The sequence below is a fragment of the Mirounga angustirostris genome, unplaced genomic scaffold (assembly GCF_029215605.1).
Source record: "Mirounga angustirostris isolate CCGP_5_RB_7025 unplaced genomic scaffold, mMirAng1.0.hap1 SCAF_8, whole genome shotgun sequence".
NCBI lineage: Eukaryota > Metazoa > Chordata > Mammalia > Carnivora > Phocidae > Mirounga > Mirounga angustirostris.
Genome location: NW_026991716.1, coordinates 113,317,877 through 113,343,541, shown reverse-complemented (window position 1 = coordinate 113,343,541; position 25,665 = coordinate 113,317,877). Strand labels below are relative to the sequence as shown.

The following is a 25,665-nucleotide window of genomic DNA, read 5'->3' as shown; positions in this document are numbered from 1 at the left end:
TTAAAACAAACAAACAAAAAAGATGTTCATATAAAAGATATAAAATGTATCTCCTAATCTTGTCCCATCCTACCTCTCCTCCCTATATTCGTATGTAAGCTTTCTGTTACCTACAAATAAGTCTCTTGAGAGGGAAACATTAAATTATTTGGTTTCCAGGTCCCTTGAAACATGCATTCCCCATAACTACCAGTCACCCTACCCTCAAATGATGGCTGTTAAACCCGTATTATGAAACCACCATTTATAACACTGTATTTCTTATCTGTAAATTATTGTAAATGTTTTGGTGTGACTTGGTATGCCACAAACACATCTCCAGCCCTGAAATGACAGTATTTTGTGTGTGTATATTTCTATTCCTGCCAAGCTCTGCTCTAGGTACTGGGAATGAGCCGAAGAACTTTGTGCGGAAGACGAACACGTTCAGGTTGCAAGGATGGTAGATCACAAAACGAAAGCTATGAGAGCCTGGAGGTGGCAGGGTGGGGGTGACTGAGGCGAGGTGGTCACCAGTGAAGAGGCTGGAGCTGAAATTATGGCATTAACAAAACCAAGAAGAGAGGAAAGAAAACTCCCAGACAGAAAAGGCTTTCTCTGGGGGCAGAGGGAACCTGGCAAGTTCAAGGCCAGAGAGGCTCAAGGAGAAGGGACAAATGCCAAAGTGGAGAAAGCTGACCCATGCAGAACCTCATAGAACATGGTAAAGCCTCTGTCTTTGTCCCAAAACCAACAGGAAAATAGTGAAAGATATAAGCAGGTGGGTGACATGTCCAGATTTGGGGTTAGAAAATAATTATCACCTCCATTTTACACCTAAAGAAATGTAAACTACAGAAATGAAGTCACCTGACCTACATCCACAGCGAGTTTGTAGCCCAGATGGTATTCAAACAAGGCCTGTAGGACTCCAACGCTGCACTCTTCCCACTTTCTACACAACCTCCCAGAGAGTGGGAAGCAGAAACAAAAGCTACGGCAGCTTACACGGTGAAAACTAAGAGATGTAGACCATTCTTTCTCTTCCCCTTGCTCCAGGCACTTTTGTGGCCCAAATCCTGAACTAAGTGGCAGAAGGAAAGAATTTCTCGACCCCCTTTCATCTTCATCCCCTTCCCCACCATATCACCCCACTGACCTTCACTGGAAGAGGCAGGAGGCCAGAATGAGGAGAGGAGGGGTAGGGCCGACATGAAGGGGACATTGAGCTGCTGTTCAGACTACCACGGGAGCCACAGATGGAGGAGTGAAGGGAGACAGACTACAGGAAGGGCCTAATTAGAGCAACTTACAGAAGTGCTTCCCAAACTTCTATACTGATGGAGTGTAGTGGAACAATCTCTACGCTGCAAAGGAACCTGGGGTCTCTTCCAACCACAAATCGTGTGTCCGTGGGGAAGTCACTTTGCCTGTTTCACACTCTGGGGCCTAAGGACCTGGCTTTGGACTTATCAGTTAAGCAGCATCACCTCTCTTCTAACTCCCATATGTGCAGATGATCCTAAATTTCAAAGGAAACCCGTCTAAATAACTCATAGGTATTTTAATGCACTATATAATATGTAACATAATAGATAATTGCTCATGACATTAAACTCTGTGTCACCTGAACACTTTTAAGGACTATTGTACTGTTAACCCACCACTCTTTACTGGTGTGTTGCAGTAAAATCAAAATCTAATTCATTACTGCATTAAATTCTAAAAACTTGGGGCGCCTGGGTGGCTCAGTCGTTAGGCGTCTGCCTTCGGCTCAGGTCATGATCCCAGGGTCCTGGGATCGAGCCCCGCATCGGGCTCCCTGCTCGGCGGGAAGCCTGCTTCTCCCTCTCCCACTCCCCCTGCTTGTGTTCCCTCTCTGGCTGTGTCTCTCTGTTAAATAAATAAATAAATAAATAAATAAATAAATAAATAAATAAATAAATAAAATTCTAAAACCTTGTATTGCTAGGTAATAGAAATTCTCTTTTTATGTATCTTCTCTCCCCAGCTAAACTGTGATTTCACAGACTAGAAATTTCCTGGAATGTATCAATAATATTTATTTTTTCTTTTGATATTTATTCATTTGATTTCAATTTCATTTGCTTTAAATCCTTTGCTTTAAAAATTCATTAGCATCCCCTAGAAACATTCTAGTTAAATAAGGGGAGAAACAAATGCAAAATGTGCCTAGTGTTAAAAAAAAAACCACAGACCCAAAATGGAGTCACATGTTAAAAGCCCCATGTCAGCCCACCCAAGACTTAACACCTAACCTAACTGCCCCCCTAGGAACATAACCAGTCCATAAGGAATTTCCTGGTCAGCACCTTCCATGGGAGGGTGACCTTACCTAAAACGATGGATTCTTTGCTAATAGTTTCCTTCTTTCCTCTCCCTCTCTACCTTTAAAACCCTTTCCTTTTCTGCAGCCTGATGGAGTACTTTTCTCTCTGCCACATGAGATATTGCCCAATTCATGACTTGTTCGATAAAGCCAACTGGATCTTCAAATTTACTCGGAATTTTTGTTGTTTAACACTAGTAAAAGAGATCATAGTCCACAATCAAATAGAAATTCCGATCTGCCTCTCAAATTGCACCAATATGTGAAAACAATCAATCTTCCAAGTGAGCTGTTCTTTCCTACCTCACCGCTCTAGCAGTTTTATTAGATACTGATACTATAGCTCTCAGCTACGTACAAGAGTTTCTTAGTTTGAGCCAATCGACTGGTCCCATTTCCTATTATTCATACCACATTAATTTTTCAGATTTTTAATAGATTTCTACCCAAGTTATCATGCAATATTAAATCGGCACAACAATGAGTAATTTTTAAAGAAACTGTGTTGCAATAATCATCGCCTTACACAGGACTAAGCAGCAAGAAATCCCACTTTACTTTCCTAGCAGAGATTTCAGAATCCTCTTTTTCTACCTGGTCACTACTCTCTGCTTCTGAAAGGCTCCCCCGTTGTGGCGAGCAAATGCTTAGAGAGAACCAAACTTGACATGCCATCTGGCAACACTTTTTAAAAGGCTTTTGTAAAATTATTATTTAAATATGGTTTTTTAAATAGTATTTCTCAAAATTACTGTTTAAATATATTCTATTGTTCAAATAGGATTATTTCTTATATAGCCCAACTAAAATGCCACCAAAGACACTTAAGGGCTGACAGCAAATGGGCTTACAAGCATTTAATGTATCTTAAATCTAATTTAAAATAAAACTTTATAGTAAAATAGTTTTTTTAAAAAAAAAATAACACCTCTTGGGCACCTGGGTGGCTCAGTCGTTAAGCGTCTGCCTTCGGCTCAGGTCATGATCCCAGAGTCCTGGGATCGAGCCCCACATCGGGCTCCCTGCTCAGCGGGAAGCCTGCTTCTCCCTTTCCCACTCCCGCTGATTGTGTTCCCTCTCTCGCTGTCTCTCTCTGTCAAATAAATAAATAAAATCTTTAAAAAAAAAGAAAAGAAAAGAAAAAAATAACACCTCTAAAAAACAAAACAAATGAATAAACAAACAAAAAAGCAGAAACAAATCCATACATACAAAGAACTGACGGCTGCCTGGGGGATGGGCAGAATGGGAGAAGGGGAGTGGGAGATACAGACTTCTAGTTATGGAATGAGTAAGTCACGGGGATGAAAGGCACAACATAGCGAATATAGTCAATGGTACTGTGATAGCGTTGTTTGGTGACAGATGGAAGCTACACCATCTGTGTGACAGTGAGCATAGCACAATATAGATCGTCAAATCACTATGCTGTAGAACTGAAACCAATGTAACATTTCATGTCAAGTATACTTCAATTAAAAAAAAGCACCTCTTTGTTGGTGATCGGAATGGATAGGAAATAGTTGGGTTGATAATCTTTTTGCTTTTTTTTCCTCTTCTTTATTTGATCTTTACTGATCCGTTCATTTTCTTTACTTCTCTCCAAATTTGTGTGAGGTACATCAGTGACTAGAGGGAAAAAGTCAAACAATAATATGTCTGATGTATTTAAACAAAGATAACTTAGTCAAAAAAAAAAAAGGAAACAAGCACTACATAAGTAGCAATCATTCATAATAGTCATTTTGAAATCTAAAGCAGGAGCTAGAAAAGTATTCTGTAAAGGACCACAGAGCAAATATTTTAGGCTTTGCAGATCATATGGTCTTAGTCAACATGATATTGGTTATGTTCCTCGGGGGGGCAGTTAGGTTAGGTGTCGGCTAAGTCGGCTGTAGACAAACACAGAGGATAGGTATAGCTGTGTTCCAATAAAACTTTCTTTACAAAGCAGATAGTTAGCCAGATTTGGCCCACGATCTAAAGCGCAACTAACAACCATGCTCTCTCCTATGACACAATTTTTTTTTTCCCATCTTTGGGATCAACTCTAAGAGACCCCAGTGATCAACACACACAATGCCTTGGAAAGGACTGTGGGAAGTCTGAGCTCAACCAACAGCACACTGCCCGTGTGCCTACACAAGCCTGAACTCTTTATACATGAGGAAACAGAAGCGCAGAAAAACTTTTAAAAACTGTTCAATGTCACAGAGTCAAATCTGGCATTTAGACCTTTTAACTTTCTCCTTCTAGTATGTTTTCTACTGGATCAAACTGCTTCTCTGTTGAAGTTCTGCAAAACCAAAGGGCAGAAGTAATTTTCCTTATTCTGTTGTTCTTAAAAAAATTTTTTTTTTATTTGTAAGTAATTTCTACACCCAATGGGGGGCTAAACTTACAACCCTGAGATCAAGAGTCACATGCTCCAGCAACTTATCCAGTCAGGCACCCCTACTGTTCTTTAAAATATTAAGAGTAGGGGCACCTGGCTGGCTCAGTCAGAGAAGCACGTGACTCGATCTTGGGATCATGAGTTCAAGGCCCACATTAAGTGTAGAGATTACTTAACAATAAATAAACTTTAAAAAGAATTCTAAAAAATAAAAAAAATTAAGAGTAAATAATGTTTAAATAAATGTCACAAATAGTATTTTAGTGCTAACTTCTAAGAAAATTAGTAGAGTATGTTTAAAACTTAAAAACTAAAGGTTTGTAGAAACAGACAGGAGTAACATACTCTAGGAGTAACATACACTTGTGACATCTAGAAGGTAGGGGTAAATTAAGAGCAAGGTAACCTGGGTAATAAGTCTAACTATATCATTATGAGTTAGGGCAAAATTATCTGGTATGTTTGTGCATCCACTTCACTACCATGTTTCTCAACAATATACCTGATGATTAATATGATTAAAATGATACATCTTCACAGAGAACATGTGTTTGAAATATAAATTATCATCAGCTTCTTGTATACATGTAAGCTAGTGAGAACTTTATAAATTCTATTGCTAAGAAAAAGTTTGCCGCATTCTCATCTGTATCATGAGCATCATTTGAATTGCTTCATATGATGCCATTGGGTTTTATTTCCCATGCAATTCTTTAAATATGGAAAATCAAATCAATATGTTGTCGAGCTGCTTGTAATTTTAGACATCTAAGAAACAGTCCTACATTTGATTGTAGTAACAAACTAAATCTACTTATTTTATTTTATTTTATTTTATTTTTAAGATTTTATTTATTTATTTGACAGAGAGAGAGAGACACAGCAAGAGAGAGAACACAAGCGGGGTAGTGGGAGAGGGAGAAGTAGGCTTCCTGCAGAGCAGGGAGCCTGATGCGGGGCTCGATCCCAGGACCCTGGGATCATGACCTGAGCTGAAGGCAGACACTTAACGACTGAGCCACCCAGGCACCCCTAAATCTACTAATTTTAAACAGAAGCCACAAAATATGCTAATAAAGTACCATATATATTTTAAAGCCACATCTGAATACATTTCTAGCCCACCTCCATCTGCTCTTAGTAAACTGGTACTCTAGAAATGGAAACCAATTTTAATATAGTCTGGATCAGAGTTTGTGGGTTGGAATCCTGTCCCCAGCCCCATTTACTAGCTGTGACATCTTCAATTAGTCACAAGAACTCTCTTTACTTCAGTTTCCTCCTCCATAATTTGAGAATAATAATAGTAGCTACCTCACAGGGCCATTTTTTGAGTGAGTTAATACATGAAAGCTCTTAGACTACTTCCTGGTACAAATTAAGCACTATCATTAGCTATTATTAGATGTTACCCAGAGCCAAACAGAATTAGGGAGATAAATGTGTATCTGCTAACATCATTTAGAAGACTCCAAAAAGAAACGGAGATGAAGTGTGAACTACCCATTGTTTTTCATCATCCAGACCACTTGTACTCTCTATGATTATGGAAAATGAAGAACAATCTTGAGCAGTTTTTAAAAAATTAAAGATAACACTGAAAAATATTTCTAAAGCAAAACACCCACTTTTTAAGGTAAAATCACAAACTAATTCTAAATAAGTTCCCAGCATCCTTCCTTTTATATCCAATTATCCAAATCCAGACACAGGGTTAACCCCAAGCAGCACTGGAAGCTGGGACAGTGAAGTTATCAACCTATGCCTATGTGGGGAAAGTAATCTATGAAAGGAAAAGCATGGGGAACAGCTGCTGGTGAGGCAACCAGTAATGTGTGTTTCAGCCCTGCAGAGGCAGCACTAGATGGTGAAAAGAGCAAGGACCCAAAGACAAGTCTTCCAACAAGCATCTTTCCATCAAATCACTTCATTTCCCTATCTGAGACTTAAAAAGTTGGCCAATCCATACAGAAGAGCTTATTCTAGGTCTGAGGCATAAAATATACCAGAAGAGCCTGGATCTTCAAAGACTCCTGGCACCATGTCAATTTGAAAGTCCCCTCACTGGCCAAAGACGGCACAATTACAGCATCATATAGAATAATAACTTCAATGGTGTGAAATACATCAGCTACGCTTAAATCCATCAGTTCATTATGATACTCAAAGGAAAAATTAAAAACAAAATTCACAGGTCACCTTTGGATTAGTCTGAAGAACTATTAATCTACAAACTTGGTGATAAAAGAGAAAAAAAAAAATCAAGCATTTATCCTGCTTTTCCTTATAAGCAAAGAGTCATACAGGGAATCAAACAGTAAACTAAGGCAAAGTTCTTCTTCATAGAAATTTTCAGCTAGTAATTCAAAAAGGCAGAGTTAAAACATCATCATTTTGAAACTCTCAACAGAGTAATGGATCAACCCAAAGATTATCAATGGATGATCCATTAAATGGAAAGCTGATGGGGAATTTTAATGGGTACATCAAGTGACAAGATGGGAAGCCACTGATAAATCTTAACATCACAAAAAGGCAAGACAACCAAACATTATATGCCTCCTGACGTCACACAATAGGAAATTCATAGCATTTTTGCAGCTTTCTTGCCAATATTCCAAAACTTAATCGAGATTCCTTAATCTACCAGTTTACTGAAATACAAAGGACAGAGAAATACATTAAATGACCATAATATAGGTACATCAATACAGCCTGATTTCTTCAATAAACACACACACACACACACACACACACAACACACACACAAAGGGAGATCTATAGATGAAAAAAAAAAAAACTGAAGAGATTTGTCAATCAAATAAAATGTATAGATTTTGGTTCCTAATTCAAAACAGTTTTAAAAAAATTATGACACAGAGAAATGTGAATACTGACAGAATATTTGATGACATTAGGAATTACTCTTATTTTTTGTCACGGGATGGATATTTTGGATATACTTTTTTTTTAAATTCCTTATCTTTTAAAGACACATACTAAAGTATTTACAGATAAAATCTATCTGAAATATACTTCAAAATAATCCAGTGAGGAAGAGGTGATAAAGAGATGAGGCTCGGTCTAATATTCCACTTTTGAATACGCTTGAAAGTTTCCATAATTAAGTATTTTTTAAAAAACAAAAACAAAAACAAAAACTAGGGGCAGGTACAGGAGTGGGACAGCTAGATAATCTCTATCTAGAGTCTCTTCTAGTTACAGTTTTCTCTCATCTGTGATAAAGGTACTAATTTAACACCTGTACCAATTAGGACATTTCATGGTGAAATTAGATAAAAAATGGTGTCCAGCGGTGCCTGGCAAGCTGAGTTAGAAGAGCATGTGACTCCTGATCTTGGGGTCATGAGCTGAAGGCCCATGTTGGGTGTACAGATTACTAAAATAAATAAATAAATAACCTGAAGAAGAGGAAGATGAAGAAGAAGAGTGTCCAAATTAATAATACAGCTGATTTTATCACCTCTAGTTCATTTCAAAACTAATATAGTAGAAAGAGAATCCTGAACCTATAGTCTAGTTTTTCTTGTTTTTCTTTTTTTTTTAAGATTTTATTTATTTATTCATGAGAGACAGAATAGAGGCAGAGGGAGAAGCAGGCTCCCAAGGAGCAGAGAGCCCGATGCGGGACTCGATCCCAGGACCCTGGGATCATGACCTGAGCCGAAGGCAGACGCTTAACCATCTGAGCCACCCAGGCGCCCTGTTTTTCTTTTTTCAAACTGCTAGTATCAAACTACAAGTGGGTTATGAAATCAACTTAGAAGATAATCTAAAAGCACTTTTTAAAACCTGGAATGGAATGCAATGGGGTGGAAGGGAATGAAATGGAATAAATAGAATAGAAGAGTATTAGAATGCAGAACAGAATACTGCAGAATAGGGGCGCCTGGGTGGCTCAGTTGGTTAGGCGACTGCCTTTGGCTCAGGTCATGATCCTGGAGTCCCGGGATCGAGTCCCGCATTGGGCTCCCTGCTCGGCGGGGAGTCTGCTTCTCCCTCTGACCCTCCCCCCTCTCATGTGCTCTCTCTCTCAGTCTTTCCCTCTCAAATAAATAAATAAAATCTTTAAAAAAAAAAAAAGAATACTGCAGAATAGGATAGAATACAAGCAGTATAGTCAGTACATTGTTTATGGCAGATATAAGTACTGCTCCATGTCCAGGTTTCTGCGTACACATGGGTATTGGGTGGCAATGTAAAATGTATCCTTAGTGTGAACTAAGACACTGAATCATTTCTGCTGTATTTTACTCAATATGAACAGACTTAAAAACATGGTATTTAGGAGACCATGAGGCTTTTAGCATTTTAAGTTGTTTTATACCTTATCTGTTTAAAACTAAAATGTTCTTCCTGTAGCGACTTATTTTTGCCATTTCAAACATTGCATAAGTCCATTTTACAGACATCCAGAGAAGGAAAACCATAATCTTGAAAGATAATAGTTAGAATTATATAAAAACTCTTAACAGTTCTGGTATCGGGGCACCTGGGTGGCTCAGTCTGTTGAGCCTTTGCCTTTGGCTCAAGTCATGATCACTGGGTCCCGGGATCGAGCCCCATATTGGGCTCCCTGCTCAGTGAGGAGCCTGCTTCTCCCTCTCCCTCTGCTCCTCTCCCTGCTTATACTCTCTCTCTGTCAAATTAATTAATTAATTTAATTTAAAAAAAACAATTCTGGTATCATGAGAATGACATAGTGTAAAATCCCAATTCAAATACAACCTCTTAAAAACAAACAAACAAACCTCTTGGTAAAAACAAAGACATACAGGGTTTTTCTAAATTCCCTTAGCTTTCTCTAATCTTATCCATAACTATTTAACTTTCTTTTCAATTGGATTATCTAAAATTTTCTTTTGTGGGGTGCCTGGCTGGCTCAGCTGGTATAATTTTAATTTATATGAAAACAATAATGAACAAAGTATTCATGTAATATCTAGTTTACAAATAAAAGCATTAAATATCAGTGATCACAGAAGCAAAACAGAGAACACTTTGGCCATGAGCCCTGGATCTTTCACTGGATTTTAGCTCATAACTTCATCTCATAAATTGAATTTATTACACTGTTAATTTTCATAATGATTTCAGTAACCATTGCAATGTGCTCTAATTAATCTCATCTTATCGATAAAAGCTACAATTCTGATCCATGCATTTTTTTTTTATCCAAAGCACATGTCATTTTATGCAAATTATCTAATTTTTCCTTAAGTTTTATTCCTTCAAAAAAAACTACAAGAGAATGAATTATGGGAGAAATTACTTTAATTAGGCAGTCCATCTGTTATTGTTGGGTGATTGTTTTCACATTTCCTCTTAGCCAAAAGGCTGGGAACAAACTAGATTCTTTGTTTTGATAAATCTTCTCTTTTCTCCTTGTTCTGTAAGCAGTCAAAATCTTTGAAGTAATCATTCTTTTTTTTTTTTTTTAAGATTTTATTTATTTATTTGACAGAGAGAGAGAGAGAAAGCACAAACGGGTAGGAGAGGGAGAAGCAGGCTCCCCACGGAGCAAGGAGCCCGATGCGGGGCTCAAACCCAGGACCCTGGGATCAGGACCTGAGCTGAAGGCAGTCACTTAACAGACTGAGCCACCCAGGCGCCCCTGAAGTAATCATTCTTAAAACTCCTGAATTTATGACTTACAATATTATCTTCTCCATTTCATAGCATTATTACCCCTTATTGAGTAATCTTTAACAAATTGATAAAATTTTCTTTAAAAAATTTTATCTCCCTCATTTTCTCTGAGGATTAAATAAGAAAACATAAAGCAGTTAGCAATGTGCTGAAAGCATACAATAGTATTATTATAAAATATTGCTCTCAGGATGAAAATTTGTTTAAATATTTAATTTAGCAAGTATACTTAGGCAAAAAATTTTGGTGAGATTGATGAAACTTTACATGTATTAATAAGTTAAATCCTCCCAACTCCTGAAACAGCTACAATTATTATGCCAATTTTATAGATAATGAAATTGAGCCTAGACATTTGCTCAAAGGACACAATAAGAAAGTGAAGAAGCGGGGCACCTGGGTGGCTCAGTCGTTAAGCGTCTGCCTTCGGCTCAGGTCATGATCCCGGGGTCCTGGGATCGAGCCCCACATTGGGCTCCCTGCTCCGCAGGAAGCCTGCTTCTCCCTCTCCCACTCCCCCTGCTTGTGTTCCCTCTCTCGCTGTCTCTCTCTCTCTCTGTCAAATAAATAAATAAATAATCTTAAAAAAAAAATCTATAAAAAGAAAGTGAAGAAGCATGGTGCTGGAACACTGGACAGCTACACGCAAAAGAATGAAACTGGACCACTTTCTTACACCATACACAAAAATAAACTCAACTGGACTAAAGACCTAAATGTGAGACCTGAAACCATAAAACTAAAAGAAAACACAGGCAGTAATCACTTTGACATTGGCTTTAGCAACATTTTTCTAGATGCCTCCTCAGGCAAGGGAATCAAAAGCAAAAATAAACTATTGGGATCACACCAAAATAAAAAACTTTTGTACAGCAAAGGAAACCATCAACAAATGAAAAAAGCAATCCACTGAATGGGAGAATATATTCACAAAAGATATATCCAGTAAGGGGCTAATACCCAAAATATACAACGAACTTGTACAAATCAACACCAAAAAAAAAAAAAATTAAAACATGGGCAGAGGACCTGAAGAGACATTTTTCCAAAGACATACAGGTGACCAACAGACATGAAAAAATGCTCATCATCACTAATCATCAGGAAATTGCAGATCAAAACCACAATGAGATAATCACCTCACACCTGTCAGAAGGGCTAGAATCAAAATGACAAAAAAATAAGTGTTGGCAAGGATGTGAGAAAAAGGATCCCTCATGCGCTGTTGGTAGGAATGTAGACTGGTGCAACCATTGTGGAAAAGAGTTTGGAGGTTCCTTAAAAACTTAAAAATAGAAATACCATATGATCCACATGCAAAAGAATAAAGGGTGTTTATCCACTAGAGGGTGTTTATCCAAAGAAAATGAAAATGCTAATTTGAAAAATATATGCACCCTATGTTTATTGCAGCATTATTTACAATAGCAAAGATATGAAAACTACCCAAATGTCCATGGATACTTGAATGGATAAAGAAGATGTAGTATATATACACGATGGAATGTTACTCAGCCATATAAAAGAAGCCATGTGTGACAATGTGGATGGACCTAGAAGATATTATGCTAAGTGAATAAGTCAGACAGAGAAAGACAAATATCAGATGATTTTACTTACATGTGTAATGTAAAAAAACAAATGAACAAAGAAACAAAGGGAAAACAGATTCTTAAATACAGAGAACAAACAAACTTGCCAGAGGGGAGGGGAGGATGGGTGAAATAGGTAAAGGGGATTAAGAAGTACAAACTCCCAGTTATAAAATAAATAAGTCATGGAGTTGAAAAGTACAGCACAGGGAATAGAGTCAAAATATCGTAATTACGTTGTATGGTGACAGATGATGACTACATGTACTATGATGAGCAAAGAATAATATAGAGAATTGTTAAATCAGTATGTTGTATACATGAAAGTAATATAATGGTGTATGTTAATTATACTTCCAAAAAAAGCGTTTAAGTCTACTTATTTATTTAAGTAAGCTCTACACCCAATTTGGGGCTTGAACTCACAACCCTGAGATCAAGGGTTATATGCTCTTCCAACTGATCCAGTCAGATGACCCCAAAAAAAACTTTTTAAGAGAAAGTGTAAAACCCTGACAGTCTGACCCCATAGCCGTAGCTGTAACCACCACAGTTTAACACTATTAGGAAGTGCAGGAGTAACATTAGTGGACAGGATCAAAGAGGAATAAGTTTATCCAGCTCTCTATTTACTGAGTCAATGAAGCTTACATCTTTAAAAGCAAGTTTTTAAGCACATTCACAAATTCTAACTGTATTTTTTCTTTTCCATTTTTTTCAAATTTTTATTTATTTAACTAGTTAGTTAACATACAGTGCAATATTGGTTTCTGGAATAGGATTCAGTGGTTCATCACTTACATACAACACCCAGTGCTCATCATAACAGGTACCCTTCTTAATACCCATCACTCATCTAGCCCATCCCCCACCCACCTCCCTTCATCATCCCTCAGTTTGTTCTCCATAGTTAAGAGTCTCTGGGGCACCTGGGTAGCTCAGTCAGTTAAAACGTCTGACTCAGTGTCAGCTCAGGTCATGATCTCAGGGTCCTGGGACTGAGCCCCACGTTGGGCTCCCCACTCAGCAGGGAGTCTGCTTGTCCCTCTGCCCCTCCTCCTGCTTGTGTGCTCTCTCTCTCTCTCAAGTAAATAAAATCTTAAAAAAAGAGTCTCTTTTATGATTTGCCTCCCTCTCTTTTTTCCCCTCCCATATGTTCATCTGTTTTGCTTCTTAAATCCCACATATGAGTGGAATCATATGATATTCATCTTTCTCTGGCTTATTTCACCTAGCATAATACACTCTAGCTCTATCCACATTGTTACAAATGGCAAGACTTCATTCTTTTTGATGGTTGAGTAATATTCCATTGTGTGTGTGTGTTTATATGTATATGTATACATGTATATGTATATATATATATATATATATATATATACACATCACATCTTCTTTATCCACGTATCAGTCAATGGACATTTGGGCTCTTTCCACAGTTTGGCTAATTGTATTTTTTCATAAAAAGAATAAAAAACACTCACAAAATTTGAAGATTAGACAAAGGAACCAAAAAATTACTCATGAACCCACTATCTTAACACAACCACTATGAATTCTGGGGACAGGTCACATAAAGTATTTATACAATTGTACACAAACACCCATACTTTTTTCCCCCATACTTTTTCACTTTGCATTTTAGGTAGGAAATATTTCTTGTAAGATAGTTTTCAGAAAAACTCTTTTCATAACATGTAATTTAAGGCACTAGTCTAACTTACTCACTCACTCCCTAATCTTGGACATTTGGGGGGTTTTCCAATATTTTTACTATTTAAAAGATGCTGTGACACATATATTGATGAATAATTTTTTTTTCTGCAAGTAAGACTATGTCCTTACGTTGGGAATCCCTGAGTCTGAACACTGCTTGAGACCCCAACAAACTCCATTCTAAAAGGACTTATAAAGTACACTGTCATAAGCAATGTAGACATGACATTAAAATCACTGAGTATTATTTTGAAAAGATATTGCCAATCTGGTAAGTTACAATCATATTTTTTTTTTTTTTTTTTTTTTTTTTTTTTTTTTTAAAGATTTTATTTATTTATTTATTTGAGAGAGAGAGAATGAGAGACAGAGAGCACGAGAGGGAAGAGGGCAGAGGGAGAAGCAGACCCCCTGCTGAGCAGGGAGCCCGATGTGGGACTCGATCCCGGGACTCCAGGATCATGACCTGAGCCGAAGGCAGTCGCTTAACCAACTGAGCCACCCAGGCGCCCAAGTTACAATCATATTTTAACATGCATCCTTTATACTTCTGAGGTTGGATAACTCTCCATATATTTATGTACTAACTGAATTTTATCTTCTATATCCTTTACCCAGCACCAATAGTACCTGTTACACAGCAGGCACTTAATAAATGTGTGTTGAATGAATTAATATATTCACTGGGCTTTTCCAATTTCTTATTTGTTTTTTTGTGTGTGTTTGTGTGTGTGTGTGTGTTTAAAGGAAAAAGATGTAAAACCTTTGTACTGAGACAAATATTTGCCTTAAGCCCCTTCATAAAAATCTGGAATATGTACTCCATGCTTCCCCAATCAGAGATGACACAGAACGTAATTTACCTTTTTTTTTAAGTTTATTTTTTTAGTAATCTGTACACCCAACATAGGGCTGAAACCCATGACCCTGAGATCAAGAGTCACATGCTCTTCTGACTGAGCCAGCTGGGCGCCCCTACTTCATCCTTTTTAAAAATTGATTCAGGGGCGCCTGGGTGGCTCAGTTGGTTAAGCGACTGCCTTCGGCTCAGGTCATGATCCTGGAGTCTCGGGATCGAGTCCCGCATCGGGCTCCCTGCTCGGCGGGGAGTCTGCTTCTCCCTCTGACCCTCCTCCCTCTCATGCTCTCTGTCTCTCATTCTCTCTCTCTCAAATAAATAAATAAAATCTTAAAAAAAAAAAAAATTGATTCAGGAGGGGTGCCTGGCTGGCTCAGTCAGTAGAGCATGCAACTCTTGATCTCAGGAGTCGTGGGTTCAAGTCCCATGCTGGGTGTAGAGATTCCTTAAAAAAAAAAAAAAAAAAAGCAGGGGCACCTGGGTGGCTCAGCAGGTTAAGCATTCAACTCTTGATTTCAAGACTCAAGTTACGATCTCAAGGTTGCAAGATCAAGCCCTGCATCAGGCATCATGCTCAGTAGGGAGTCTGCTTGGGATTCTCTCTCCCTCTCCCTCTGCCCTTCCCCCACTCGTACATGTGCACTCTCTCTCTCAAAAAATTAAATCTTTAAAAAAAAATAAGTTAAAATTCACTCAGGATAATCACTTACTGTACCAGATATTGACATTCAATCTTTATTTGATACATTTTTCTATTAAAAAAAAATCTTTTAGGGAAAGGCAGGTTTCATTTGATATTTTAAAATACTTAAGAGTTAAAGTACTTTTTTAAAAAATACAACTTAATGGTATTAGTTAATAAATAAGTAACAAAATAATAATCTCCCATATCTTTAAAATCTCTAATAATTACAAGGTTAGAATTCTGTATGAGGTAAAATAAGATTTATAACTTTGATATAAGACCTGAATTCCACACTTATGAAAGACATAGGAATAAAGAAAAAAAAACAACACTCAAATATTTTATTTTCAATCTTGATTTAAATGTAGCTTGATAGTTACGAACTATGATTCTCTCGAGAGAACTGAGGCAATTAAACTAAAGCTCTCCACAGATTTATACTCCATGGGAAGTACACTAAGCTATTCCTACCAGCAACAGAATGACTCTTCATTGTAAACTCTTGTTCAACTTTCAGAGGCAAGACTAACAGCAACTCTAAGCATTCCCTAGATGATTTGCTGGGTTTCTATATATGACACTTCCACCTTGTAAAAAGAACAGACCCATCCAGGCCCAGGTCAACAACTCATTAATGTTATATTTTCTCCCAGAACATGTTCAACCTATAAAGCCAGAACATGTGGCTCTTCAACATTTCTAAAAGATTTTCTTTCGCACATAAATTTGGATATTTTATTTCCAATGTGTGTATTTATATTATAGTATATATAATTCTAATACAACTTATATTTAATTCAACATAATATTCTAATACATTTTATATTCTTCTTTTTAAGTAGGCTCCGCACTGGGCATGGAGCCCAATGTGGGGCTTGAACTCGTGACCCTGAGATCAAGACCTGAGCTGAGATTAGGAGTCAGTCAGATGCTTAACCAACTGAGACAGCCAGGCACCCTGAATACATTTTATATTCTACCGTATAATTCTAGTAAAACAGTCTCTTCTCAAAAACAAAACTAACAAAAAACGTAAAGACCCATTTCAGCCAACCAAACCCCAAGACACCTAATCATGACAGCACCCACACTAAAGGTACCACAGTTGGCAATGAAGACACTCTGAACCAAGCATTTGGGGAGGAGTTTTCTTACTGGCAAGGATTCTCCTTCCCACGATGTTCTTGTTAGCAGTACTTTCCTCATCGCTCTGCCAGAGTTTCTATCAGCAAGAATTTCTTGGCAGTAAACTCACAATTTCCACCCACCAAAGGAAACTGAAAGAACCAAAGGCAACAACCAGCAACTTGAGAATTTTAACGTTGTTGTCTACCACAGTCCAGTAAATTGATTAAATTTCCATGTTACTAAATGTAAGAGAAAGCCACATTAAGTCCATTCAAGCCACAAACCAGTTTTCCTGTGTTTTGGATACAAACACTATTACCCCGTCTATCTTAAGAGTTGACAACAAAACTCCCAGTTTCTGTGCATTTCTATAAAAATCTCCTTTCACAAAAACGAGTAATTTCAAGTTTGCAAAGAATTTTAGTATTTGTTTCTAGTGTCTTAGTAAATGCTATTATAAAAAGGAGAACAAGTTGCCCCCAAATAACTGAGGGATATGTTTCAAAGCTTTTGTAAATAGCATTTGTGCATTGTTTAACATTTTATTTTATTTTTTTTTTAAGATTTTTTATTTATTTATTTGAGAGAGAGAGACCGAGAGAGAGAGCACATGAGAGGGGGGAGGGTTGGGAGGGTCAGAGGGAGAAGCAGACTCCCCGCTGAGCAGGGAGCCCGATGCAGGACTCGATCCCAGGACTCCAGGATCATGACCTGAGCCACCCAGGCGCCCCACATTGTTTAACATTTTAATTGCCCTCTTACACACATTACCTACTCTGATGTGTACAGCAACACTGTGAGGTAAACAAGAGGAACTTAACCACAGTTCACAGTTGAAAAGCCCAGCTCATACAGTTTAAGTGTCTAAGGTTACACAAGTAGAAAATGAAATAACCAAAACTCAGAACACAAGTTTTCTGTTTTTCTCATACCACACTGACTGTGTGTAAAGTGGAGCTCAGAATTTGAAATCTATCTTCCCACAAAAATAATATGGTACTTGGTGGTTTGGAGTCTAAACTAATCCACAAAGACCTCTTATTCACAAAGACTGAACTACTGAAAAGTAGTACAACGCTATACAGCTAAAAATGGATTTGTGCGGACTGACCTGAGCTCCTAACTTACACAGACAACACCTCTTTAGTAATAAATATAACCTATACCACAGAGAAAAGATCTTCTTGTATAAACGACTGGCCAATCTTCCCAATGCCCATCCTCTGAAGAAGGAACTAGACCATTCAGAGCAAGAATGGAGTGCAGAGCCACAAACACATCCTCTTCCTTCTTTCTGGTCCCAGTGGCCATTGTTTCTCCCCACCAGTGGAGATAAAATACAGCAGCTTCAGAAATAGTGTTTGCTCTCTGGGATTCTTGCAGTAGTTCACTGTCAGTCCCAAGTAGAAGCTGTTTATTCAAACAGATAAGCTCTGTGTCAGGTGTGTTAAGTCCCAAGTACCTAGAGCTGGCACAGTGAACAAGTTTTAGAGCACTCCAATGGGAATGATTCAGATTAGAATGGGGCTCAGGGGCAGGAAGGGTGGATGGGAGATGCCCATCACAGGCATGTAGGCACGGTTATTCAGGAAAATTCTTCTTTATTTTATACCCAAGTTAGAGAAAGTGATGAAATCAGAAAGAAGTGACTGCATTTTTTAGATATATTCATTTTATTTGCTCAAAATAAAAGAGGAATCTGTACTTGTCCATCACTCCATAGAAAATCCAGAGGATCAGTTAAGTACCAGGACAGTTAGTATAGAGGAAAGAACCTTGGAGAGCTCATACTTATCCACCAGGCATTCACTCCTATCAAACCCCCACGAAGGCTTTCCAGGACACCCACTACCCCCACATCCAGGCTACATGCCTCTCTGATACAGCCTCGCCCCATGTAAGCCCACAGCATCATGTACAGCATTCATCTCATGAGATTATAGCTGTTCAAAGAAAGGACTAAAGAATCAGAAATCACAGATTCTGTAGGTAATTCTTTTCTTAAAAAAAAAAAAAAAGATTTATTTATTTGAGAGAGAGAGCACACGCACAAAAAAGGGGGGGAAGGGCAGATGGAGAGGGAGAGACAGAATCTCAAGCAGATTCCACCAAGAGCAGAGCCCAAAGGGAGGCTTGATCCCACAACCATGGGATCATGACCTGAGCCAAAACCAAGAGTTTGACACTCAACCGAGCCACCCAGGTGCCCCTAAATAGTCTTTTCAATTATGTGAATTTAGCTAATTAACTTCTCTGAGTCTCATCTTTTTCTTAGATGAAGAGATGGAACTAATTTTTTTTTCAAACTACCACCAGGCTTCATTGCTCAAAATGCAAGCTAAACACTGAGAGTAAATGAGGACCCCAAAAAGACAGAGTCTAGATCCATGGAGGCAGGAGTGGGACTGGTGGGATGTTCCTTGCAAGGCAGCACTCCACACTGGGGAAGACCAAACTAATTTCTTATGGATCCCCCAGTTATAGAACCCCATTCAAGATAAAACTATATCAAATCATAGCAAGGTTCTTCATAAGACTGCAAAGTAAGTGGCACAGAGTATATAGTCAATAAACATTTGTAGAATACATTGGTGTTTTTCCCTGTTTCTATTCACAAGTAACCTGGATAATAGGCAAACCTGTCTCATTTTCAGTACTTACTTCCACAATCTTTAATATCTATAGTGGCAAATGGCATGTCTATTAGAGAATCCATAGCATTAGCTTCAAATTCTTCTGACGTTTCTTTTTCTCTTGATACATTTTCACACTCACTGGAATTTATTCCTCCTTTATCAAAAAGAAAAATGTATTATTTATTTTTTAAAATTATATCCTAAACTAAAACAAGTCAACCAAATTCAACATAAATTAACACCTGTTGAGAAATGATACTTGTATTCCAATATATTGTAAAGCTATATAAACATTATTTATACCATATTCTACATTTCTATAAATGCACTTTTATGTAAAACAGCTTTAATAATTTTCTGAAGCACAGTATTCAACTTGGGGTTAGATGAACACTGAGTTAATCAACAATCCCTAAGATCTTTTATAGCTATTTTCTTAACTCTAAAACTACATTTTTTCCACATACTTTTGAAAACAAATCAACAAAGTTCTGTCAGTCTCCTTCACATTTTTAACGACATCATGTATGTGTTTTCATTTGTACAAGTTCTGACCTTTATTTTTTTCAATAAAGACTTTTAAATTTTTTCTCTCCATTATTCTATTAACATTGGAAATTCATGGCTCCAAACATGCATGGTTCTGAATATGCTTTCCTAGAAATTCCATGATTAAAAAGCAAAAGATTTTATAGTTCTCCTGACAGCCCTGAACTATTTGCTAATATTAAAGACATTTGTTAATATTAAAGCCACATTTCACATTTGGTCTCTGTTTTCTAGTTCTGGGTGGAACAATCATATACCTTGGGTGGAGGTTAAGGGAAACAGGGTGTCTGTTTAAACTGATAAAATTGCTAAATGTATCAGTAGGTGGTCGTCCCAGTACCATTATTTTCCATGCTTTTATTGACAGAACACAAATGTTGTCTGAACTAGGACTGAACAAAATCTTGGGGTAATTGTATAATTTTTACCCTATGTATTTACTAAAGACTAATTTACCATTAAAGATATTAATGAAGTCATTTAATTCTTTCTGTTGTTGTAACCCTCTATTTCCAAATATAATACATAAACCACATTCCATTAAGAATATGGCTTACAACATACAACATAATAACTATCATGAAAAGTAATAGTAAACATGTATACCAAAAAATCTAAATTGTTATTGCAATTTGAGTGATCTCTATTCTCACACACATCACACACACGCACACCACACACATGCACACGCACATTTTCTAGATAAAAGCAAAAAAAATACAAAAAGATTTATATATAGTCATGTTTGATACCAAAACAAAGAAAAAAAGTAATAGTACATTCTTAATAATGATACTATTTATTTATCAAGTATGAGTGTCTGGCAAACAGTGTTCAATATTAGTTTACTATGAGCCTAATCACAGACTTACAACTATTTGAAATATGTGAAAACAAGTAAATGTTTCCTCTCTATTTTTATGTCTGCACTGAAAAATATAAATGCAGTTTATACCTAAACAAAATACATCAATACATATCTTGTACCTTTGGGCACATAAAGAATCATCACTGACCATGAAGCCTACACTTGAAAAGGTAGCAACAAAGAGTATTTGGGCAGTTAAATATGCACAGAGCCGAATGAAAATCAGAACAAAATGAAATAAACCCAACTTTTGTTTTTCTCTATTGTATTCTTAATCTAAGAACTTATTAATAAGTTCTGAAGATCTAATGTACAGCATGGTTACCGTAATTATACTGTACTATATACCTGAAATGTGCTGAGAAAGTAGACCTTCAGCATTCTCACCAAAAAAAAAAAAGTAACTATGTGAGGTGATGGATGTTAATTAACTTGACTGTGGCAATCATCTCATAATATATACTTATAAAAAATCATCACACTGTACACTTTACATATATACAGTTTTATTTGTCAATTACATCTCAATAAAGCTGGGAGGAAAAAAAGAACTCAGTGATATGAAATTGGCCCATTAACACTGGCATTTCAATTGTAGCTCTCAAGTCCCTGTGCCCCTCAGAAACATACTGGATTCCTGGCAATACGCGGAATGGCCTAAGAGGCTGACTTCTGTGCTCTAACCACATACTGTGAAGGCAAAAGGAAGACTTGAACGGCATGATGAATTAAATCTTGCCATTTTTTAAATGAAAAAAGTTATTGAAATACTTTTAGTTTATCTTGAGCTCCATTAACCAATAGTTAGAGAACAAGTGCTCTGTGGATCACTCTGGCTATACCAAAAGCAGAATCAGGAAGGGACAATGGTCACTGGTGACAACAGTGGCATTTGGATAATGATGCAAGGCAAGCTGGCCTTATAAGAGAAAGGGTTTGGTACCAGAAATTAGGAGGCAGATATTCCAGTGTTGTGTGCTGCCACCTCACCAACTGTGTGATCCCAGGCAATTCATAGGAACTCTCCAGGCCCCACTACGTATCTCCTCTTCTAGATGACATCGTTGTCCTGGTTAAAAAACTCTAAATCCTGGCTGCACTTTAGAATCACCTGGAGCTTTTTAAAATTACCAGTGTCTGGGTCCCACTCCAGGCCTATCAAATTGGAATCTCTGGACATCAGAGTAGCTGCGGGTATTTTCTCGAAGCCTCGCAGGGTGATTCTAATGTGCAATGGAAGTCGGAAAACCACTGCTCCCAAAGATCCCCCTCCATTTCTTCCGAACTTCAATCTTCACCAGACCAAGAGATTATGTTAAGAGTTGAGAATAATCAACTTAAAAGTAAAAACTCAGATCAGATGCTTCCTGTTAGGGAAAACTTTCCTGATTCCCAGCTCAGGGCTGAGTTAGGCAATCCCATCTCCTTCCCAGGACCTAGTGCTTCCTCCAGTCACAGGACAAATACATGCAGGCGTCCATTTGTCAGTCTTCTCCATCAGACACTAAGTTACAGCGATCATATAATCTACCACCCAAACTGGGACACCTGTGAAAGTGAAAGGGGGCACTTTTCATAATTACACCCCCATCGATAAGTACGGCCTCCCTAGTCTAAGTTCCTTAAGTGCCACGTCTTATCTTCATTTGATTCCTCAATGCCTAGTACAGTGTTCAGCTCACAGCTGGTGATCAATACATTTGTACTGCATGACTGGATACAGGTAAGCACACATTTGAGAGTGGTTAATAATCACTCAAGTTACATTGTAGTACAGCTATGCCAATGCCCAAGAAAACTCATTCCTGGTGTTTAAATGGCAGCTTCAGCACATCACAGATTCTCATTTTCACAGGATGATGAAGGAAAGGTACTATTATCCCATTTGACATAAAAATAAAAGGTGAAGGATATTAGTACTTGCTCAGTATCATTCTCCATCTTGTCAAATAAAACATATATAAACTCTTGAATGCAATGTTATGTCAAAATCAACAGTCTAGAACTTGAAATACAAACTTTGTCCCATGAAACTACAGAATAATAGAAACAATTTTGTAGGTATGAATTATTAACTCAGAAAAAAGAGAATGCCACTCCCAAATCACTCTTCAAAAATTGCTGGTCATTCTCTAGCACAATGTTTCTCAACAGAGTTCAAATCTGGAAGCCTTCCTCCAGTTCTCTAAGCTCCACTGTTTGGGCGAAGGTGACAGACGGGATTGAAAGACATCCAGCGTAACTGCACTTTCTTTCTACAGAAGCTGGAAGTATGTTGCTTTTGAAAAACTGCCTTAAAATAACGGACTCTTAAATAAAGCATTTAAACCATAAAATGGTCATTTTGAGTACTAAAAATGTGGTCTAACTAGAGTCAAAATAAAATTCTATCTTTTGCACAAATCCAAATAAAACGACAGCTAACACTTAAGTATGTAGTAACAGTAGGCAGAGCTGGAAGCACAGTATAGATAATGACTCATTTAATCCATACAACCATGCTATCAGGGAGGTACTATTAACTTACTGATTTTACAGACTAGCCAATTAAGTAACTTGCCCGAGGTTACAGCAAAGTTTGGGGTTGGAATTTGAATCCTGTCACTCTACTGTCAAAACTTCTTTTTCTGGCCACACACCCCACTGCCTCTCAACATCCGTAGTTTATGGAGCTGTAAAGTGAGGGAATGCTTTCAGAAAACACTCTGAAGCTATGAAAATGTTCTTCTTACTAACATATCTGTATCTATCACATATGCTGACCCCGACTCACCACAGCTTTGTTTAAAGGAAAGTGGAACAACTTAAATGCCCAGTAACAGAGAAACAAATGAAGCATATTCACTCTAATGACAACTACGAATAATGGCTATAAAGACTGCAACAACCGAAAAAAGTTTATAACAAATACTGACTTTTTAAAAAGCAAATACAACATTGCATATCTTCTGTCATTACAATTATATAGACAAAGTCTAAAGGATATAAATTATTTCTAACGCTGACCTAGCTGTACTCAAAATATTTGTATTCTTCCTCATTCTGTTATTCCAATATTTTATTTATTTATTTATTTGACAGAGAGACACAGCGAGAGAGGGAACACAAGCAGGGAGAGTGGGAGAGGGAGAAGCAGGCTGAGCAGAGAGCCCTATGTGGGGCTTGATCCCAGGACCCTGGGATCATGACCTGAGCCAAAGGCAGACGCTTAACGACTGAGCCACCCAGGCGCCCCTATTCCAATATTTTAAATAGAATATTACTTTTATAAAAAGAATTAATGCATTTAAAATATATTATAAAACCGTACATTAAGATATATGTGCACTTCAGCAAATGACTTTAAAGACAGGTCAACAAACGAAAAAAGGACAGTTTTGCTTTCTGTCACACAAAATGCAAGCTTCCTATTTGGATAATAAAATGTGACTTCATTAAGCAAGACTCTTCTGTTCACTCTACTAGGTATATCTGGGAGGTATGCTCCCCAAGAACCAATGGAAAGGGTCACTGCCGTCCATGCTAGTGAGGGCCTAGCCACTAAAAATAGCAGCATCTTACATCCAGATAAGTGTTGAGCTGTGTGATAATCAACAAGTCAGCTTTGGTTTCCTCTTCATAAAAAGAGAACAAAAATACAATCCACTACTAGAAAGAAATGGACTTAATACTGGGTGAAAAGGAACATAGGGAGACAGTAAACTCCAAAAACATCTTAAGCTTTGCCAACCCAGTATGAGTAAGGAAAAAGACCCAGATAATGCCACCAGTATCCTGAACTTCAAGGCCACACATGAAGCACAGAGCCAGGGTGTGGGTCTCCTTTCTCCCTGATAATCCCCCACCCACTCTCTACGCCCTCCGCACCCACCCACGAGTCTTAATCATTCATTCCCATAATGACTGTACACCTATTTCTATTCGTTAACGGCTATCATGTAACACATTTTAACATTTTGAGGCTCTTTCTCTTTTTATGCGTTTATACTACAAAAAGTGTCTCGCAGATGAGCGTCTTTTCTCTAATTGGTTTTTGGTCTCTTTCACCCCAAGTCCAACCCCTCACTAGCTCCACCCACCAAGTTCCGTTCACAATAATGCTGACCTAAGCTGGAAATGAATTCTGGACCCTACTACAGATTTGGCGCCAGTTTAAAAGAGGTCATTTCCACACCTAGCATAAAATCCTAAATGAAACAGCGCGGTGGCTCAGACCTTTAAGGTCTGGGATAGACAACGAAAACCGAGACTTTTCTGGGTTTCACTGACCACACAAACACCATGGGGGGGGGGAGCTTGAAATTGGAACTGAAGGTCACAAGATCAGAAAGGGGGAAGCAAAAGTGAAACTCGGGGCAGGTCTGCACCCCTCGCCTCCCGCCACACCAAGAGCGCGCGCACTGGAACGCCGGGTTCCAAGCAGCTCGGAGGACGCCGGGTTGCACTAGGCTCCTCGGCGCGGCCCGGAGTCCCGCCGGCACTGACGGAGAGGAGACCCCGAGCGCGGAGGACGTGAGGTCGCGCTCCCCGCGCTCCCCGCGCTGGGGACGCCGGCGGGGCGGCGAGGCCCGGCCCTCCCCGAGGCTGAGCGCTGAGCCTCCGGCCGCCCCACCCGGCCCGCTCGGCAGCCCGGGCTCACCGGCTCCGGGGCGCTCCATGGCGGCGGCGCTAGCGGACAGCGCGTCTGGGCTGGCGGTGGCGGCGGCTGCCAAGCGCTGCGGCCCAGAGGTGGGCGCGAGGCGGAGGCGGAGACCGGGGCGGGGCCGGGGGCGCGCGGCCGGGGCGCGCGGCCGGGGCGGGGGGCGGTGGCCACGGGGGGCGGCGCGGGGGGCTCGGGCCGCGGCGAGCAGGCGGGCGGAGGCGCCGAGCCCCCAGAGCCGCAGGGCCCGCGGGAGCTGCATGGCCAGACCCGGCGCCGGGCAGCGGCGGAAGGGGCCGGCCAATTAGCCGGTGGTACCCGGATTGGGGCGTCCGACGCGAGCCCCGCGCGGGGAGGGCAGAGCGGGCGCCGCGACCGGCGCGGCGGAGAGCTGGGGGCGCTTCTCTGCCTGGCGGCGCTCCGTCCCCAGCTGCGCTCCCGACCGGGAGGCCTCCTGCGGCCTTTGGCAGCCCTCAGGCACTTCCCGTGGCGCGGCCTTTCCCGCCCCACGCTTTGAGATTAGGGTGAGATTGGGACCTGCCTGCAAGCATTCCATGGCCCGCGGTCTTCTAAGGATCCGTGTGATTAGTTTTGCAAAG

The 25,665-nt window shown here is 39.1% G+C and overlaps 1 protein-coding gene across 4 annotated transcripts in view; it reads right to left on the bottom strand.

The window, feature by feature from the left end:
• The window catches only part of AKAP7 (A-kinase anchoring protein 7), a 145,294-nt gene extending 120,074 nt beyond the window's left edge, over window positions 1-25,220 (bottom strand). For all 4 annotated transcript variants that reach the window (XM_064598107.1, XM_045865543.3, XM_064598108.1 and 1 more), the window contains exons 1-3: window positions 25,067-25,220; window positions 19,036-19,164; window positions 3,819-3,958 (exon numbers count right to left, since the gene is read on the bottom strand). In XM_064598107.1, coding sequence (XP_064454177.1) covers window positions 3,819-3,958; window positions 19,036-19,164; window positions 25,067-25,085 — 288 coding nt within the window. In that variant the 5' untranslated portion in view covers window positions 25,086-25,220. The remainder of the gene's footprint in view (window positions 1-3,818; window positions 3,959-19,035; window positions 19,165-25,066) is intronic.
• Between the last annotated feature and the right edge of the window lie 445 nt (window positions 25,221-25,665).